The 21,548-nt window shown below is 42.1% G+C and overlaps 1 protein-coding gene across 5 annotated transcripts in view; it reads right to left on the reverse strand.

Moving 5' to 3' along the window:
- Nucleotides 1-21,548, reverse strand: part of GRHL1 (grainyhead like transcription factor 1) — a 50,139-nt gene that overhangs the window by 27,260 nt on the left and 1,331 nt on the right. For all 5 annotated transcript variants that reach the window (XM_046660200.1, XM_046660198.1, XM_046660197.1 and 2 more), the window contains exons 2-8: nucleotides 19,137-19,323; nucleotides 16,610-16,680; nucleotides 14,281-14,671; nucleotides 12,945-13,021; nucleotides 11,365-11,521; nucleotides 11,065-11,176; nucleotides 10,007-10,101 (exon numbers count right to left, since the gene is read on the reverse strand). In XM_046660200.1, the coding sequence (XP_046516156.1) occupies nucleotides 10,007-10,101; nucleotides 11,065-11,176; nucleotides 11,365-11,521; nucleotides 12,945-13,021; nucleotides 14,281-14,671; nucleotides 16,610-16,680; nucleotides 19,137-19,323 (1,090 nt within the window). The remainder of the gene's footprint in view (nucleotides 1-10,006; nucleotides 10,102-11,064; nucleotides 11,177-11,364; nucleotides 11,522-12,944; nucleotides 13,022-14,280; nucleotides 14,672-16,609; nucleotides 16,681-19,136; nucleotides 19,324-21,548) is intronic.

A 21,548-nucleotide genomic window follows, 5' to 3' on the forward strand; every position in this document is an offset into this window, starting at 1 on the left:
CCTAGACTCGAGCCCAATAAAACTACACGCTGCTCTGACGCCTGAGCTACACTGAGCATTCTTACCTCGGACCTGACTCTTCGGCCCTCAAAACCCCCTCTGAAATTGGTAGTATCCTGACCCCACGTCCCAGATGAAGAAACCAAGGCTTAGAGGTTATGTAACTTGCTGCCCAAGGTCACAGGTTATTTGTGTTCACGTCTTTCCTGCAAGCAGATTGGAACTCCGAGGTCACCCTGCAGACCCCAGAATACCAAACAGCTTTTTATACATACTGGACATTAAATAAAAACTTGTTGAATGAATACTTAAATTGACTACACACATACATATATATATATACCCCGCTCCATTAATCTGGAAAAGATGATGGTATTTAGGGGCTGACTGACATACACAGAAATTTAAGTCAAGTTCTAGGGCAGAGATAAATCCACACACTGAGCCGTAACGTAGTAATATTCTATTGATCTATTCATTTTTATACTTTAAGACATTATCTATAGTGACCATCTTTCTGTTACAGAAAGTGCAGGGACCTAACAATTTTATATCTGATAATTAAAGACATCATCACTTCACTCGTAGCTCCACGTCACGTGGACAGGTGTGAGACGTCTACAACTTCCTGAGATTCAAGCGTGCGGGAGCCAAGCCCAGCTGCTGTCTCCTGCACCACACGATGCCTGGCCTCGAACGTCAAAGACTCTGTAGACTAAACTGTTCCAGCTGCCTCTTTTCCACTTAAATTCTCAACAGCTACTCTGCACAGGAAAAAATAAGGAAAAAGAAAAAAGGTCCAATTGAACAGCCTTTGCGAAACTATGCTGCAGGTCCAACCTTTCAAAGAATCGCATCCAGTGCTCTCTTCCACAGTGCCTTCTCTGGGTCCCTTCTTCCCTGGAAATCTGAGGAACATTTTTTAACCTCACGTATGACCTGTATCATTGCATAGAGAGTGAAATCTCTTTCGAAGACAGGCTTTATGCTTGAATCATTTTTTCATTCCTTCAAAGTGCTTACATAGAGAAGGACAATGAATAATTCGATGAGTGAATGAACGTACAGCTAACAAAGTCTTTGCAACATGACTTCTTAAGCCAATTCTTTCACATAGTTAGAAGAGATTAATTATTGTTCACAGAATTTCCTGGAAGGATGTTAGATATGAGTTAAACTGGTCAATAATGACAGGAAAAAAACCCTTCTAGGGAGTATGGTGTTTTGCTCTTGCTAATCAGATTACACAGAGCAGACTTTGGGAAAGTATCAGCATACAGAGCTGAGAGCAGGCCCGATTACGTGTGTCACTACTATATATTGTCATTTGTGTATTATGATTCACAATTAGATAGCTCGAGTTCTAACTGCCTGGTAAACATAAGCAAGGAAAGAGAAAAGATCTGTTAGGAGGAAGAAAAAAAAAGAAAAGTGCTTAATGCTTCAGAAAGTTGGTAACTGAAAAATATTTTACATTCCAGCAATGCACTTATCCTTGTCGTGTACCCTACAAACATTTACCTTCAACACGAGCATCATATGGTTCAGAGTCTGGCTTCTCAATACCTTTTAACTTAAGAGAGAGAGTGTCCAGTTGTGGCTGAGGCTCAGCCTCGGAAGGTACAGACCGTAAAAGGCACACAGTAAATAGATGACAAAGACCAAGCCAGGAGCCACGTCTCCTGCTCCAGAGTCAATGTTCTCGAAACCACACCGCTGCAAGGAAGCTCAGAAAGCTGAAGGAGCACCTGATGGAAAGATGTTTCCGTGAAGCAGAACAGAGAAAAGAGTGACCTCCGACGGCTGAAGCAGAAGGTTGTTTTTTTTGATCATGACACATGAAATTAAAGGTCCTTATATTCGACATCAAATAGGGAGTCTGTGCTAAGTTCCCATCTGACTTCATGTAAGTCACAAGATTTAGCTGATGACACGGCCCCATGAGAGACAGCCGCAGCCATCTTACATCCAGCCAGCTGCCCCCGGGAGCCTTTCTCATCGTAACCTATTCTAGTACTAAAACCCAACTTAGTCAAACACAGATATAATATCCATAATTTCATTCCTAGAATGTAACTGACCTACTAAATTGAAAGTAGAAACCCTAGAACAAATTTTAATTTAACTCTCTTCCATATCAGTCAAAAAGGTCACTCTAAAACTTTTCTAAGTAGCTCTTTTAGTTAGAAACCTCCTGACAAATGAAATTAGAATGTGAGGTCAATAAAGTAGTTTATTCTCACCTCAAATCCAACAGCACTAATTCAAGAGAATAAAAGTACCATTTTTCCAATATGTTTATATCAAGTTATAAATGTCAGTGGAAGCAAATGGAGTGGGAAAGAGTTTAAACTAAGAAATTAAGGTCCAATTCTTGGCTAAAGTCTAATTAGACAGGAACGTTCACTGAACATTGTATAGCGGACACTTAATCCTAATCAAAATTCCTTCCCCCAACCAAAGAAAAGAACCCCAAGCCAGACCAACCGTGATTCTCTGAGTTCTGTATCAGCCATGCAGTTCTCCCAATTAATTAAGCCCAAGAAGGGATCAGAGACTGAGTCATAGACTCAGAAGCGGAATCCAGTCCCACTGCCGACCCGTCAGATAGTCCTGGGAAAGGCACACTTGCCCGCCCTCTGAAGATGCGAGGGGATTAAAAAACCCCTCCACGGAATGATACCAGCAGGAACTAAATGCCTTCAAATGTGTAACTAGTACTTGTGTTATTCCTCAGACTATCAGATGGCCATCAAGAAAAAAGAGAAAGAACTGGAAGGCTGGGGAAGGGAGGAGGGGGATGTGGGAAGAGCAGAGCACTGACCTGAAATCTTCTCATGTCTGCGTGGGGCGTTTCCCTGGAGGAAAAACAAGGACCTAGTCATCGCCCGTACTCTTGCCACAGGGCTGCCTGCCCACAGCGCCCACACGGCAGCTGTAGTTTCTGCACAGGCCGCAGAGAGCCAGGGAAAACGTCACCAACACAAAGACGGAGAGAGAGACATTCTGGAGGCACCTGCATACTATCTTCCCTCTGTCATATCCTATAAGCAGGACCTGGTGAACTTAAGGCCACATGGCAGATACAGCGGTTTGGCACCTGTTGTCTCAAATAAGTAGAATATTTGTTCTGAAATATGCAGAACTGGATGCAGGTGTGACACAAGGCAAACACAGACCACATTCCAGCAGGTCTGGGTACAGAATAGGACAGGTACGCACAAGGGTCGTGAGGGGAGAGTTGGTGGGCAAGCTAACTTCCAATCCAAATTTCTAATTAGAAGATATTTTCCGCCTTAAAAAAAGCTAAAGAAAAAGTCCCTAAATGAGTAATTAATGTAGAGGATTTGCTTATATTTAATAAAGGATTTGGAGTCTTGCATAAAGAAGATCTAATGTAAAAAGAAAATGGAACTCCAAGGCCTTGAAGTCTCTATTCCGGGTCTCTCTTCAATTCAGTTACTACTACTAATGTCAGGTCAGGGTCAAAGCTCTCTGAGTGAGCTCACAAGGAGCAAAACTGGCTGAAATGACAGATTTAGAAAACAACTTTAGGCGGAATTTCCAGGAAGGACCTACGAGAAGGAGGGTTAAGGTGACAAGTTGTCAGAAAAGAAAGTTCTACAGAGACGCTTATTGTTCCCTGACAGGGCAGGTGGAGGGAGGGGACAATCTGACCCCAAAAGAAGAACGGAAAACGAATTCAAGCGACAGCTCAAATGGTGGCTAAACAGACACGGTGCTTCAAACCCGTTCCACAAGACACAGGTTCCACCACCAGACCGGAGCCTTCTTCAGCTGCCAAGTGTCTCCCTGCCCGATGAGAAAGATGGTGCACTTGGCCCTGCCCCTCGGGCATGCGCTCCGATAAATGCGCGCTGTTGTTCCCTGCGGCCTGAAGTCCCACCGGGATTCAGTGCGTTCCATTCGGCATCTGGACGGAACTCCTGCCCAGACACTACAGGACACTCCGTGAAAGGCTTCCAGGCCAAAGGCCAACAAACTGCGCTATAAAACAGCAGAGGACGGCGTGCCAAGGAGAGACCTCCCCCACAGTCAGCCCGAGGACGGTTTCTTCAAAGCAAACTTTCCAGTCGCCGAGGAAAGACCTTATTCCGTATCAGCTGATTAAAGGCATTCTCCACAAATTTCCAACCAAGAAAAATTTCTCGTCGTTTCCAATTCTGATCAAACTATAACTCTAAAGACTATTCATTCCCTATAAAGGAATGTGACTGCCCTTCTGGCACCTCAAAAATTTATTTTTTATTTTGATAAATATGCATTTTTAAACTGCATAAAAGGAAACCCCTGGAGCCAAATGAACGTGAATTCAGAAGCCTGCAGAGCTACCGAGAGCTTCCCTTGGGTTCTAAGGACAGACACTAGCAGAATCCAGTGCCGTCGAGGGAGCCTGCCTCTGTCCGGGCTGGAAAAGTCTCCCGTCCTTTGTTTTAAAAGCAACAATGCTTCCTGGCTGCTTTTTGCTATTTAGCCCAGGGAGTATACACTTTTCTTTTAAATCTCCTGCCTACCTTTAATTGCAATTGCAAGTAAGAGATCTGACTCACTTCTCTCCCTCCTCCCTCCCATTCACACTGGAAATTTAAAGTTGTGAAACGAACCAAACCTGCCCCAGCTTACTGTGACCCAAGGTGGCAACACCTTACTTTAAAGGAGCACTTGAGTGATGCCTCACGAGATCGGAATCCCTATAAATGAAGCCATACGCTCAGTCCAAACAAATTAGAAATTACTCTCACAATGAATTCCAAATATTATGCTTAGACAAAACAATCAACTGTTATTAAACTCATAAACCTGCATCCCACAAGCACACACAAAACGTCTTAGGTTCCAGTGACCAGAACAGGTTACACCCCTCGGGCAGGACGAGCTCCACGGGCCTCAACAATCCCTCACCAGGAACTCCATGCATTTTTGCTGAGACAAGGAGACAAGAGGGAAAGATACCGATGCTCCATCCAAACACAGGCCCCGTGGTAGAGCACCTCGGCTCTGGTTGGCCTCCACATTCTATTTAATCCTCTTTATTTTTGTAACATGAGCCTCTCCATGACACATAAAACACTTGGCTCGGAAGGACAAGCCTTCAGAATGCCTTAAAGTTCCCTCTTAGAGCTGAGAGATTATAATTAAAAGTAAAAGCACCAAGAGCTCCCACTGACAGGACTTTTCCTCTAGGGAATGAGATGCTCTGATTTTGTCCTGTCTGACAGCACCTTTCCCTTCTCCACAGGCCAAGGCACCACACTGCAGGAAGAAATGTAAGAGAATTGAACCACGAAGAGAAAAAAGGTGTGTTGAAATTGGCTCTGTCACCCGTGGAGATAAGATCATGCCATCAAGGAAAAGATGCCGTTCCATCTGTCTTCGAGAAATCCGATCACAGACTGAAACACAGTGCTTCCTTCTCAAGGTCTGGTGGAGACAGAAAAAGCAGGCAGGTTCCAAGCGGCACCACAGGAGAAACGCCCACACCTGCAGGCTGTTTTAAGCCGTGGATGGACAACACAGTAAAATAAAATGAGACTCCACATCTAACTTCTCTGACACTGCTTACTCCAGCAGGACTTGGTGCATGTCTGACGGGAAGGCCTTTGCTGTTAATATTTAAAAAATGAAATGTGTGAATGGTAGCTGACTCCCGTCCACCTTCTAGTATAAGGATTTAGAAGTCACTACTGGAAAAAACATGTTAGATATTTTGTATCCCTGGGGTTCCTTACATCTTTAAAAGGTCTGCTTAGCACTCCTGGAGGTCACAGCTCTCAGAGCCAATCAAAGACATCTTGAGCTTTGCTCTGCACTGTAGCCGTTTTCCTACTTGCCACACTGCCTGACTAGCGACAATCAAATACGTTGCTACACCATCGACAGATGCCCCTTCCTATCGGTGTTCCCCGGCCGTACAGGGCTCCCCGGAGTTTGCCAGCCCAGTTTTCATTCCGTTCCAATACAGCTGTTTTTACTTTACAATGTCCACTCCTCTGTAGTTAACATCACTTATCCAACAATCAACAGAAATGACTTCCGGTAGCAAAAGTGTTCTTCCACAGGAGTTCAGACTAGTGAGTCCAGAATGCTACTCTAGTGGAAGAATTCTGACACTTTAAAATATTCTCCCCTGTCAAGAACACTTCATATCCATTTCAAGGTCTAGATTCCTATCCATCAAGTGGCCCCACTTTGATGACCAACAAGCAAACACATACTCATCTGAGGACTAAGTACTTTTTCATGGTACTGAGCAGGTAGCACTGCCTTGTTAAGGGTGAACACAGGGGGGCACCTGAGCACACTGCCTAGCACAGAACAAGCATTCAAAGAAGTTAATTCTCTCTCCTTAACTTCTTTTTCCTCTATTTATTTTAGATCTTCAGACTTTGAGAGGCCCTTACTTCATATCACTAACCAAATCTTAATGTTGTTGTAAACTCTTAGATTTACAATTAAAGCAAGAAATTAAACCCTAGGCCAAGATGTGCAGCCTATCCAGAATAACTCACTTAGTTTTGGAAATACTGAAACTGAAGTAGAAGAGAGAACCCCAATTTATAAATTATTTGTGTCTCCAAAGTTCATTTGTAAAGTGGTATAAACACCCTTTTCCCTAGAAATCATGATGTTATATTTAGGATCTCAGGCTATCCCACAAAAGCCTATTTAACCCACCATATACCTGAACGATAATACCAGCGTTTTCGCCTGGATCCAGCACAGCGCCTTGGACATCAGCAGGCACTCAGATGCCTGCTGGATAAAGTGAGGAATTCCTGCAGCAGTGGGAAAGGTGCGAAGCTGGCGCTGCATCAAATCTTTATAGAGTCCAAGTCTGTGTTTCTCTTCCTCCCCCCTCCCCACTCCTTTGCTAGTCCTCTCTTCCCTAGGTGACCAGGGCCCTCACATCGTACATATTCTAAAGTCAGCACCTCACAAGAGCGCCAGCTTTTAATGTTTCAAAGGTAACTGTTCCTTCTCCCTGCCAAAGTTATCTCAAGCAGCTGATCTCAGCTGTACATCAGGAGGGAAGAAATCTGATTACATTATTTCACAATGAGATGTGAACATCTGTAAACATTTCACAATGAATTCTGCACTTTAACTTGTCCAGAGATTTCCGACTCTAAAAGATGCCTGACTGCCCAAACAAACCTACTTTTGTGTGGAGTAAAGAGAAATGAATGAAATGGGTCTACACAGCAGAGAGGAATACTGCTCGGGGGAGTGTTTCTAAGATATTTCTGCTTTCAAAGCAACTTCCTTCTCCCCTGACACTTTGAAATTAGTGCTTTTTCACAAGTTCCCTAACTTCTTCAACTTCCCATTGTCAAGCAGGTGTATGACACTGCTGATGAACAGAGTGTGCACGGGGACCGTGTAAGATGAGTCTGGATTGGACAGGGATTTTCCCAACTTCAAACATAAGCCAAGGCATTCAAGATTCAACCCGGTATGTCCTGAAAACATAGCCACCTCCCAAGCCAGCAGCAGAAGCTACAGGGAAGATTCAGATAGTGACACAGGCCAGAATTCTGGTCTTACTCACCCTGGCATGGCCAACAGGGCATATTAGATATCTCAAAAAACAAAAGTGTCAGGGGGGAGAAGGGAATACCACATATCTCCAATAAACCCTTTTGTTTGTGGGGGAGAACGAACCAGAATTAAGAATCAACAAATGTATCCTAAATTAGAACAAGAAAGCGGGCAAAGAAGGTAAATACTTTTGGAAAAAGAAGTAAAAAAAAAATCTACACAGGATTCTGCATGCACATTTGTTCACTCCAGCTGCCCCGGGGCATCAATTACTTTAAGTGTAAAAACAGAAAACATCGACTTGGGCAGGGAAAACAAAATATCTAGATACTTAATTCCAACACAGGCTTGAAGTTGATGCCTGATATCAGCTTCAAAAGGGAGCAGCCTCACTAAGAAATGGCACAACCCCACCTAGTAGCAGATGAAGGCTTAGAAACCAAGTCCACGCTGGGGGTCTGGAAGGGGAAATGAAACTGCATTTACCTACATCAATTAACAATGCTGTTAAGGCTACTTGGGACACGCCTCCAACAATATTTCTCCTTAATACAAAATGCTGAAGGCCTTCAGAATACAACTAGTCATTATCCCTACTGTCATCTTGGCTTTCATTAATCCCACCCTAAAGAGTGACACATCAAACAAAGCACCCAGCCCATATGCAGGGCCTTTCCGCCCAGATCTCCACGCACTCTGACAAGCTCTTATTAATCCCGCCGACACGCCAACAGAGAAGAGAACTGGCCACTGCAGCCTTTCTCTTTTCCTAGGGGAATAAAGAGGGAAAATTGAGCTAGTGAACTACGGGGCTGACCAAAGGCCACAGGTAAGCCAGGAAAGTGAACTCAGGACTCATGCTCCCAATCACCTCCTCCACAAGTTCCCAATTAGTCCCTAATGGCAAATAGGAAGCATTTCTCAAGTTTGCTTTAAGAACAGAAGCACCTGGAGGGCACAGGGCCAGCTCTTCTTATAGGCTGCTGTTAGCAGCTAGCACACAGAGTCGTACTATCATATTTAATTTCAAAATAACTGTAATGACAATTATATAAACGAAAAGTAAACATTTCCTCCTAGTAGCTCCTCTGTAGTGAATTCCTTGTTTAATCAAGCACCAAACTCTGGACTAAGCAGCCTCAGGACATTTGCATAGGATCCAGGTGGTCGGCAGGACAACCAGAATGCAACTACACTAACTGAAGCTTCCCAATAGACTGGTGGACCCTGTTTACTGCACCCCGCAGTCTTACAGACACACTTGTGCCTTAGACATGACGACCTCGATAGGAAAGGAAAGCAATTATGATACAAACTCAACATGGTTCTCAAGAATCCAGTCATGATTTTTAAAAGCAATCCTATGCAGTAAAAAATGAAATTGTGCAATACTTAGCGCCTAATGCAGTCTTTTTCCATAATTGCTAAATTCTGTTGAATAAATAAAAAAGAGAGGTTGAAAAGGCCAGAAAAGTGATGATCATTTTGTACCTGGTCCTTGAGAGAGAAAAGTATTCCTAACATTACAACAAACACGAAAGATCCATCTCATTTTAACACCTGTCCAAAAATTAATGTTTCTATTGTGTTCCCTGAACTTCCATTTTTAAACTAATCCAAAGAAAAAAAAATACCAGAACTCTAGTAATTTGGTAAAGAGAAGGATTATCCTAAAAGGGAAGAATGCTGTGGGAAGGGCATATGACTCAAGAGTATGCTTCATTTTTCCTAAAAGGTACTGAAAGCTCCAATGAGGACCACCCAAGTGACCATCCGAATGGCAGGCAGCTCTTCACAGTGAAAGCCCAGAGAGAAGCACCTTAAACGAGCTGTGTTTACAAGGTAACGACAGGAAGCTGAGGGTAACTTGTCCTTAAGGGCCTTTCTGCAGGAACTCCCATGGCTCCATAGGCATAGTTTCAACATCCTTCCAACACGCCTGCCGGAGGGAGGAGACAGGACTAACTCCACTTCGCAAAGGAGGAAATGAAGCCCAGTGAAGGGAGCGCGGCTCGAGGGCAGACAGCGAGCAGGGCAGGCTCCCACCCGCAGCGGCCGGCCGCCCCGCTGGCTCTCCTGCGCTGTGCAGGTGCAACTGCGTCAACCGAAACTGCCTTTCTGGAGGAAGGAGAGGGTGCTAAGGGGAGGAGGACAGTTTTGTAACATCTGGGAAGAAGCTGTACTTTCAGAAAATGTGAAAGAATGAAAAGAGAGCAAGTAAAGAATCCAGCTGGCTCTGATAAACAGGAAGAAGCTGGGAGGTAAGAGCCACTTCTCCCGAAGCCCTGTCCCATTTTCACGCACTTCATGACTTACGGCTACAACCTATCTGCTTAGCCCAGTTGATACCCCTTATTCCTTAACAAACATCAGTCGTCAAATCAAGTGCCTCCCACTTCTCCTCAAATCGCTGAGAATTCGGGAGTCCCTGAACTTCATCACCTACCTTTGCTTCGTCATTGATGTCCCAGGTGAAGGAAATGGCATTATAAGCAATCTCCTCAATGTTGCTGATGGTGTTGAAGCTTTCTTTATAGTCAGCTATATGAGCGATGAAAAAACAAAAAGAAATTAGTGATTTCTGGTTCCAACATGCGATTACAGCAGTTCAAAGTAAGATTCAGATTTTCATATTATCACCTCTGGAGAAGTTAAATTAACATTTTGTTGGGTTGAAAGAAGTTCAAAAAATGAAGAAAAAGAATTTTTGTAATGGAGGCAAGCTTGCGTATATTTAATTTTATCCCCTTATGTCAAAATTAAGGTATTTAGGTCTGAAAAGTTTAAATAACTGTCCCAAGGTCACAAAAGTCGTCCCAAGAGCCAAGATTAGAACTCAGTTCTTTTAATTCTTCTAAAACGAGAAGGTGAACATTACAAAAGGCAAAGAAAAGAAGTAACACTAAGATTAAGAGCCATCTTGTGATAGAGCTAATGGTTTTACACGAAAATTATATGCACAGCAAGATCAGCAGTTTTCATAAAGCTCCTTCAGTAAATACGGATTTGCACAGGTCTCCTGCTACACTGCCGGCGATGACTCTCGGGGTCTACGCACAGAGGAGCCTAGCAATGCAGTTCAGTACGTAACGGGGGAAGACTGCTAGGCAGCTGCCTGACAGCAGTATTTTCTTTCACTCATTGATTTGTCTTTTTCCTCCACCTTATTATCATCTCCAAATAATCAGAAGCTCTTAAAGAAGACATTACACCTCAAAAAATTTGCAGACCAAAAAGCAAGGCAGTCTCATGAGAGCTGGCCATACAGCTTCTGGCCCCAGTGTCATACGGAAAGCCACTGCATGGGGCACATGTCCTTATGAAGGAAGTAATGTTAAGAGCACTGATTCCAGGAGGCCAAGGACAGTGTGGGGAACAGATCAGTAGCTGGCATAAAAATTCAAATGCTTTCGGCAGGAAGCTCATCACTGCCAAAAATAGCTGGATTTAGACAACTGCACGCTCGCACCTCTGGGAATAAAAGCGGGCTTCAGAGCTGCTTACCTATGTCAATGCATCTTTGTTTAGCTGTGTGCTGCCGGGAATGCCAGTATTTCCAGTGCCTCAACTGGTCTTCTCTGCTTTTGTCTTCAGCAAAAACCACCATGATCACACTCTACGAAAGAGAAGCCATCACAACGTAAACACACTAAAGGGTGAGTATCTTCTGGAAAACTTATTTAGGTGTCAGATTTTACAGTCAAGCCCTAAAACTGCAATTTCAGATCTTCGTTTAGCTCTGCTTCAGACCTGGAAATAGTAAGCTCTGACCAGCTTTCCCAGAGAAAAGCGAGCAGAACTTACTCGAACTTTGCTGATGGGGTGGTGGATCCCCTCGCTGCTGCTCACTTCCTTCAGGGTTACGGGGTAGAACTGGCCTTTGTTCAGGTAGGTCATAGTGTTGTCTCCTGGCTTCTGTCGGAGCGATTTGGATGCTTCTAGGGTGTATTCAAAGTTGTTCCTAAAGAACAAAAAGTCACAGATCTCTAATCCACCCTCTTGGAAGCTTCCTACATGCTTTAGCTCAATCCTGAAATGCTTCAGAGTGGATGGATGCAAATAGCAGACATCCAACTGACCATGTCATATTATAAGTAGGATTTACTACTTTTCCCATGATAAACATCATCTTAACCCAGAAATTCTCAAATCTCTCAGATGTGGGACTACCAAATGCCTACTAGAAAGTCTGTAAGTAATGCTAACATTAGAAGCTCGGAAGCTAGGATATTAAAGATACTAATGAGTGAAAAGGACTCTGGAAGGAAATCTCACAAGACCTGCTGCCAATCTGATATTTCCCCAGCAAAGGGTGCAAACACGTGGCTGGCAGTGCTCTGATTAAATTCGATTGGGTATGCACAGCACCTTTGTGTTGGTTTTGCTTGTAATTTAAATGTCTTTAGGTGGGCACTTCACAATTCTCTACATTCCCTACTACTTTACGGTACCACACATATAGCCCCCTAAAGTTGCTTCATAACCTTCCTACGCCAGGGGTCAGCAAATTACACCTATCTTTGTAAGTAAAGTTTTATTGGTACACAGCCACGCCCTCAGTTTACGTGTGACCCATGGCTGCTTTCGTGCTGCCGGGCAGAGCTGGGTAGTTGCAACAGAGGCTGTGTGGCTCAAAAGCCTGAAATATTTACTATCTGTTCCTTTACAGAAAACGTTTGCCAACCTCCATGCTAGATCCTAAAGGCATTTGAGTTTGTGACTTCTGTACCTTGAGACAGGTCTTTAAGGGAAGTCTCAATTCCCATAAAGTCCTAGACTTTTAAATAAAACTTTATCTCAAAATATAGCACAATAGAAAATGCATAGAACAAAATTACAAAATGAAATTTTAGACTCTTTTAAAAAAATCTGAAGCTGTTTATATATGTTCATATCTAACTTGGAAAATATTCATATTCCCAGGGTGAGGAACAATTTTGTGAAGTTTAAAAGAAGAGGGTGCCAGGTCAGAAAAAACTGACCATTTATTTTATCATTAGTGAAGCTAATTAGAACATAAAAGCCTTTATCCACCTGATGTTACTCTTAAATCCTCACAGAATCATACACTTTTGGAGACAGAAGGGCCCTCAGAGACCTGATTTAATGCCCTGGCCTCTTCTTTAGAGTCTGTGCTACCACCGTCGCAGAAGGAAACCAAAGACAAGAAGCACCAACACCGAGAATCAAGGAGACAGGAAACACAGCTCAGAGTTCAAAACTGAGTGCAGTGAAGCCACTGTCCTCTGGCGAAGCATTTTTACCAGTCACTGTGGTCAGACACAGGTGAGAGCCCACGAAAGCCACCTCTGATTTTTCAACATCAAGTTAACAAAAAAGAAACGTCATAAAAGCTAAGAATCAAATTAAAAGACAACTATTACCCAGAAACACTGTCAAAAACATAGTCCTCTGAATTCATGCCAGGCATCCGCAGACTGAGATCCGAGGGGAAGAAAACCTGAAACATCAACGTAATAAGCCACAACTATTTAACTGGTTATCAGGTTACTAAAGACCAACGTCTGCTACAGCATAAAAGTACGTGGCTTACAGCAACCCACTACTCTTTCAATATTTATTTTAAAATAAGCATTTAAACTCTATGAAAACCTTAAAAAAAGGAAAAGAAAATTAAAATTTAAAAAAATCCATTTTAGGGGCCGGCTCCGTGGCCGAGTGGTTAAGTTTGCGCGCTCTGTTGAGGCAGCCCAGGGTTCGGACATGGCACCGCTCATCAGGCCACGTTGAGGCGGCGTCCCACATCCCACAACCAGAAGGACCAGCAACTAAGATATACAACTGTGTACAGGGGAGTTTGGGGAGATAAAGCAGGAAAAAAAAAAAAAAAAAAGATTGCTAACAGTTGTTAGCCCAGGTGCCAATCCTTAAAAAAAAATCCATTTTATATGCCACTCAATTAAATTAAGACAATCTATGTAGGTACTCCCACAAAGTACTTCCTTATTCCCCTTTCCCATCTTTCCCACACAGCCCACTTCTGTTCAAACTCCAGAATCTGTAACCAAAATCTTAAGACTTTCAGGAGCCAGTCCTCTCAGTGTACCACGTGACGACACAGCGTCAAGTCCACATCGCGGCTGGAGGCACAGAGACAGGTGCTCCTTTCCCCCAGGAGTCATTAACCACAGTTTCAAACATCTTCAGTCCCTAACTTTTACCTGAGTGACGTGTTCATCACCACAAAACTCTCAGAAGTATTGGGAGTTAATGTGTAAACTTCGCAGAATGCATCTGTCTTCAAGATCCTACCTGCCTCCCTGACAATACTACCAACCAAGAAACACCAAGCGCACACATGATAAATCATTTTATATTAAGATCAGTTGCAAGGAGTTTGTTTTGGTCTAGGACAAAAGCCAAACACAGACTATGTGGATATATCCGTTGTCGACAGAAGATTACGTACGGGGTTCTCTTTCTCCAGCAAATCACTTAGCTGAAATCATAATTGTTAACTCAGCTGCTGGTAAGATTAGCCATGTGCCCTTGATAATAATTTCTGGTTTTATAGGTTTAGTTTACAAATTATACCTATGGGCCTTTTCTCTTTAAAAAAAAAAAAAAAACAAAAAAAACTCTTGTTCCTAATCCATTCATTTCAGGCTGAGTTTCAAGCTTACATAACAAGGAAGAGGTGGAACCCAATACTTATACAAACACACAGCCGTCCTAGGAAGATGCTTTCATTTCCTGTACCTCCTGAACGCCTTCCTTGAAGGTCTCTGAGAAGGTAGAGTCTGGAGTCCGCCTTTGAGCATTTGGGGGTTGAGCACCAGAGCTGAACTGGTCAGTACTAAGGTTCCGGTCGAAAACCACCACCCGCTCAGTGGGCTCAGGATGATAGACTGCCGGGGGCATGCCCACAGCAAAGCTGTGGGGCTGGCTTTCTGTCTTGATGGAGTGGGTGGGCATCGTTGCTATGGAGACCGTGACTGTTGTATCAGGGGCTGTGAGATGGCCTCTCTTGTCAATGCCCAGTTGGTTGCCATGGGGAAGCACGATGTTAAACGGCACATTTTTCAGTACTTGCACTCTGTTTTCTCCCACAGAAAGGAGGGACTGCTCAGTCACATTTGGTATGCTGTTTCTTTAAGAAAAGAAAACAAAACTGTGTTTTCAAACTCAATGCCAATACAGTTCTTTGACAATTTTTATTTCGCTAATAGCACTGGCTGTTGAGTTCTGTGCAACAATAACAACATACCTGGTAGAAACCAAATAAATAGAAAATGGCATGACAACAATTACTAGAGAAAGAAGAAAAGATTTCATAGTTCTAGGTCAAGTAAAATCCCAAAGTATTAAGTACAATTTCATTTGAAATATGGAGAACTCAGAACTCTCCTCTACGATGCTTTATTTTCAATAATCCTCATAAAGTTACCGTATCTTACTAGGATCCTGAAGCTACAGCAGGATTAGCTGGTGCAGTGCAGGATGGCGGTTGAAACACAGATTCCAGAGCCAGCCTGCCTTGGCTCAAAGTCTGTGCAACCTTCCACAGCTTACTTCGTCTCCTGGTAACTACATGCTCTCCTATGAAACAGGGAGAACAATGGTCCTATCCTCACGAGGCTGTGATGAGGACGAAATGAGCTGCTACACTGAAATGTGTTTAACAATGCCTGGTACACGAGGGTTCAAGAAGGATGGGCTATTAACTCTTGGCCCCACTTTCCCTAGTACTTAGGCTTATCTGTCTTTCTTTTTCACTAAAAGAAAACCTATGACTACAATATACCAGGAGATATATTTGCATAAAATTACTTTTGGTTTAATAAATATCTTGGGCAATATAAGATGATTTCTAGTCTAGGGTAAAATTAATGAATTTTCAAAGCCCCTCAAATCATATAGGCAGGTAACCTTTAAAGAAAAAAGCAATTTGGCAATTTTGTACATTTCAAGATCAATAAAATGTTCAAACCTTGACCCATAAATTCACTCCCAGGAATTTATCCTAAAGAAAGAGAAAAAGGAAAAAGCTATCTAGAAAGTTGTTCATTAAGGCTTTGTAATAGAAAAAATTAGATACAGCCTTAATGTTAAGCATAGCTAGGTTTTGTTTTAAAATTCTCCAGCAACAATAAATAAAATAAAAAATTAATTAATTTAAAAGTCAGAGAGGAGGGAAGAGTAGATCAAACGGGAGGAATTACGCTGGTAACTGTTGAAGCTGGTAACGATACCTGTGGGCTCACATTATTGCTCTACTTTTGTTATGTGTAAAAAGACCCATATTAAGAAGTAAAAAATAAAAGCCACAAACTCTTCTCCAAAGGGTAATTATAAAGACTAAAACAGCAACATGGAAAATACTTATGAAACATACTAAGTAGAAGAAAACACACCACCGAATCCTATCCATGAAAACAACCACAACCACATAAAACATTCATGCACACCCAATGGAAAACTAAAAAATCGTCAGGATAGCAAGATTCTGAGTGATCTTTCTTTAAAAATGTTTTATTACTAATAGAACACAAGGCAATTTAAAAGGTATATTTAAAATTTTTTTTCATGGCTATAAAGTCAAGCCTTAACTTAATTTTCTAAAAGTTTTAACCTAAAATATTTCAAAAATAACTTCACAGGAGTTTGGAATACAGGTGAAAATACTTTATTAAGTTTTACTGAAGCGGCTATTCAAGATCATTGGTACTTAATTTTTTCACTGGACCCCCACCATTGCCTTAAGCCACATTCTTCCTAAGAGAACCTCAAAGACAAATGAGCAAGTGCTTCACTTACATTATGACTAAAACATCCCTTTGGAGGAGGAGAAAGTTAATGCTTTTGTTTTCTAGAAAACGCAACTGTGTCTAAAGAAACTGGTAACTTAGAGCAACAGAATCATAATATTAAGAGGCAAACCAGTAAAGAAATCTGAATTGCGACATTAAGAGTCCAACTTACCTATCTCTCCCACTAATGCTTGTGCATTGAAACAAACTCTGGTTTTATTTCACAGAAATGTGGCATCTTTCAAGGGTGCTGCTTTGTGCTGTACATTAAACATTACCTTTTGCTGTGGTCCGGCTCTGGGTGCTCAACATCCGGCTTTGCAGCTGACGACCTTCTCTCTCTTGGAACCTTAGATATTGACACAGAGGACAAGGATTCGTTCTTAGTGAAGCAGAGATACAGCCTTTTACCGTTCAGTCAGTTCAACCATTCATGGATCTACTGACTGCCAACCAAACACCAGGTCTGCGGGTACATGGTGAATAAGACAGCGTCTGCCCTCAAGAGCTTACCATCTGGGCACCAGGGTCATACGTAAAAAACAACAATTATTTAGCTGCTAAATAAACCCAGGGCATACAAATCTACTTTGTCATTGAGTTTGGGTTTCATCTTTTAAAAGAAACACCTCTGGCCTGGTTTTACCCATGGATTACATAACATAAGGGAGACGAAGCTGCTGAAAACACAACCGGGCTCTTTAAACTGTCTCACTGCTCTTCTCTGACACCCTTCCCTTCAGATCAAAGGCAGAACCAGAAGGATCAGCCATGTTAAACGTTCTCTTCCAAGATCCAAATGCTGGCTTCAAATGATAACTTCTTAGATACTCTGGGATTCACACTGTCCATTACACAAAGGACAAATCTAACTGTTTGTTCTATCCCTTTTTTGACTCTGCTCTTCTTTGCAAAGGAGGTGACAGCAGGCAAACATTACTGGCTGTGCTGTAGACATCAACCCAGCTGAGACTCATTCCCAACAGGAACTCCCAAATCGCTAAGATGTTTGAAACTGGTTTTCATTGTGGACGTAGGAATTCTATTCCTACATTCTTATTTTGCCCTTGAAGACAAAGTAAATTATTGTTTCATGTATTAACAATGTGCTTTTAAAGCTTTACAAAAGTGATTATGTAAAAATGACTGAAATAAGTCAGTTCATTTAAAAAAAAAAAATAAGCCCGCACCTATCACCAGTAGCCTGAGCTGCAGAACCACTAAGACTGTCACCGTTAAAGGACTGACACGAGGACCATCTCCGCCCAGGACGTCAAATACTTCCTAGGAGACACATACACACACACACACACAATCACTGCAGCGAGTGTCAGGACATCAGTACATCTTTCTGGCACTAAATTTGTTAGTTTTCTCCCATTCTCAAAAGTTTCAGTTAAAAATATGTAACTTCAAACTTCTTAATTAGTACTTAGGAACTTATAGTTTCTACAATGATGGAGTCAATAAAAAACCAAAACCATAAGAAGAACAGATCTAAGTTCCACTTCAAAGGAACCCTTCATGGTACACTTGCCAGGCAAGGGTTCCTTCAAGCATCATTAGTTTCTATACAAGTTTCTGTTCATCTTCAAAGAAAAAAACTTACCTCAGTCCCGCCAACACAACAAGCTGGACACATGGCCTCATAACAGAAAATAATTAAATCTCTTGTTTAGGTCTCACCCTAATTTTGATAATCAAATTATCTTCTTTGCTTTCTTCCCTCTGCATTTCTTGTATTCAGGAAAGAATACAGTGCCAGTGTAACAAAAGGCCGGCACTTGGTGAATACAGGTGAAAGTATTCAGGAGTTAACAATCTTGTTAAGTTTTCTATGGGTTTGGAAGTTTTAAAAACAAAAAGACAGCAAAAGAAAACTGTCATATAGAGCCATCCCCATATATCTGCCATTGGTCAGGAAAAAGAATGCCAAAGTGAGTCGAGCGAGCAAAGCGCACCCCCGGAGACAGCGCAGCGGCTGAAGAGGGGAACCCTGGACCACCCAGACCAGGCCTGAGATCCCGCCACACACACACTACCGTGTGACCTGAGAACTTTATTTTTCTCATCTGCAAAACTGGGATAACGCCACATATTTTGCAGGGTTTCTAAAGGGATCAGAAACAACACACACGCTGGTATCATGTCTAGCATAACACAGGTAATCAGTAAGTGGTAGCCAGTATTAGCAGGACAATGCTGATGACGCAGATCACTGGTCATCTCCAGATGTGAACACCGTGTAAAACCCCAGGCAAAGGAGAGACTATACTTAATTAAGACTAATCCAAAAGTCTAGAAACTAGGCAACAAAATATATCCTGATCTTAGAACTACGAAGTCCAAGACTTGAAAATACGAGGGTTTTTTTTCATGAATCCTACAATCAAATCAAAGGCTCTGTACTATCCTTTAGAGAAAAGGAAATCACTCTGACCGCACAGGAGTAAAAGCTGGAACCCAGGCAAACGAACACTGTCCACTCCTGACGGCACTAAGAACCACCTTTGGGAAACGTTCAGTCTCGGTCAGACACATGGACCGTCTGCTTTTATGGAGCTTCACCTTTCAGATAGAGCCAGAACAGCTGGCTACTTCACACGTTTTAAAAACAACCCTTTGATTCTATGATTGTAGATTTTCAGCTTTGAAGCACAGTCAGTCAAAGTACTCATTAAACTATTTACAGTCCCTACAGAAGCAACTTGCATGACATTCTACCAGCAAATTACTGTTTTATATGCTGCTGAATCCAGTGCATTTCGGCCTGCTGTTAAGGGCTTTAAAGAGCAGGAAGCCTACCTTGTAGTAGTCATAGAGCAAGCCCAGGGCAGCGGCGCTGTCTTCATCCCCGTTGATGCTCATCATGGCTTTGGTGGCAGCAGTGAGAGGGTTCTCCAGGAAGGACTTCCAGGCCTCATCCTCACTAGTATAGGAGCGCCGCTGGGGGTACAGGGCTTCATTCTGAAGAACCAACACTGGCCTTTTGCTTCAGAGAAGTTAAAAACACATATATAAAATCATACTTTTCTACTGCAAGGCATCATAAGCCAATGTTTAAAGAACCAAACAACCAATTCTTTGATGTTACAATAAAATATTCCATTGTTTCATCAGTGACCCTAGTACAGTAAACTCAGACAAGCCCAGAAGACAACCCTCTTAAACGCAGCGCAATGGGTCACCCAGTAAGATAAAAGGTATTTAGGCAGCCGGGGAAGCTGCAGTTAACCTACACGTGGAACCCAGGGTACACTATTTGGCAAAAAGAAAGAAAAAAAGCACCACTCCAACAAAATGCCAGGCTATTCAAACACTTTACATAAACAAACACAAGGACAAAGTAAGCCAAAACAGAACATTCATTCTCTTCAGACATACAGTCATGTGCCACACAGAGACATTTCAGTCAGACTTGCACACACGACAGCGGTCCCATAAGATTAGTACCCTACAGCCTAGCTGTGTAGTAGGCTATACCATCTAGGTGTGTGTAAGCACACTCTCTGATGTTCACATAATGATGAAATCGCCTAACGATGCATTTCTCAGAACGTATCCCGGTCGTTAAGTGACGCATGACTGTGTGCAATCCGCACTGTGCCTCTTAGAGAGCATATACGGTTCGATCATCATGCTGCTACACGTTATTCCCCTCTTTCTCCTGCTGAGGCCATGCCTTAAAAACCTTCCTACCTACAAACAAGGGGGAGAGGAGGAGAAGGTGGACAGAAAAACGGATACTTCGTTTGATCCTTGGGGGTATACGAGAAAGAATATTCTACTGATTACCAGCCGACTGAGCATGGAATGTGGCCAAAGGGGATTGTAAGTCAATAAGGAGGCATAATTTTCTGGCATGGGAGTTAACCGTTTATCTTAGAGATAAAGACTTAGAATCTACAACAATAAATGAAGCCACTGAACAAAAAGATTTTTAAGAAAATAGGTGGGGAAATCTGTTTTTAAAAATCTTTACTAATTTTCCACACTAGGCAACAACTGTTTCATTTTAACACTGTAGTCTGGTGGGAAAAATCCAAAAACTCAACGGAGATCTTAGTAAAGTCTCATAGAACATTCAATTTAAAAGATTAAAGCAAACACTACTGATTCCAAAAACTTGAAATGTAAACAGTCTCAACAACCGTTCAGTTGGGATTATTTAATAAGTCAATAAAGAGAAACTCCAACTCCAGCAAAATGATGTAGGTTTTTTTTAAGGAGAAAAAATTTAAATGTTCAGAACTACTCTGAATTACTACTAACAAGTACATTTAACGATCAGTTCTCATTGCAACACACCAATGAAATATGTAAATGGCCTAAAGGTGACCTACCTACTCTAAAAGTGAATGCAGAAAGACTGATTATCTTTTCAAGTAATCAACAAAGGTTAGGGTTTGGCAGTTACCCAGGCCTTTTAAAAACAGATACAGATTTAGAAAAAGGAGAACATCTTTGAAAAAGGGTGGGTTTGGGGGCAGGGGGAGCCCAACAACTTACCTTATCTTTACTCAAAACTGTCTTATTTCAAAGCCAATATTTTTCACTCATGTTCTAGGCATAATGTCCTAGGAGCTTACACTTGGTAGGAAAAGAAGCCTTAAGGTGGTGCACTCTTTTAACACAAAACAAACTCAATAGGTTGTTCAAAGCAGACAGTTTGTTTAAAAATGAAGACTGTTTATACAAATCTCAAATTTAAAAAAAATAAGGAAACATAGCAAGGGGCATTCTCTGCACCATCAAGAGCAGAGAATAACAGCCAGAGAACCAGTGGTACCTTGGCGTGATTAATGGTGTACTGCCAAGCTATTATTAATAGTGTAATAGCTGCTTCCAGAAGATTATGACAGCACTTGGCTCATTCAATTCCCGTAATGCTAGTTTTTCAGCTTCCCTTCTGCTCCCACCCCCATCCTAAATTTGTATACGCAACAGAAAGTAAATAAAATATTTTTTGCAAATGCTTTCTGAAGGTGTCTTACATTTCCAAAGGGCGCCTAAGGCCAAAATTGTAGCTTTGGAAATTTGCCTTATCTAAACTCTAAGTCAAGAAATAAACACGAAACCAGCTGCCTTTCTGGAGTCTACTTCCTCATATGACAGTCAAGCTGTTGTTAGTCCCCAAAGGTTCATCACTGGCTGCGCTGAGTCTTAACCCTTCATCAAGGATCTCTCGGCGACTTTTGAAATACATTTCAAGCGATA

Source organism: Equus quagga, chromosome 5 (genome assembly GCF_021613505.1).
Source record: "Equus quagga isolate Etosha38 chromosome 5, UCLA_HA_Equagga_1.0, whole genome shotgun sequence".
Lineage (NCBI taxonomy): Eukaryota > Metazoa > Chordata > Mammalia > Perissodactyla > Equidae > Equus > Equus quagga.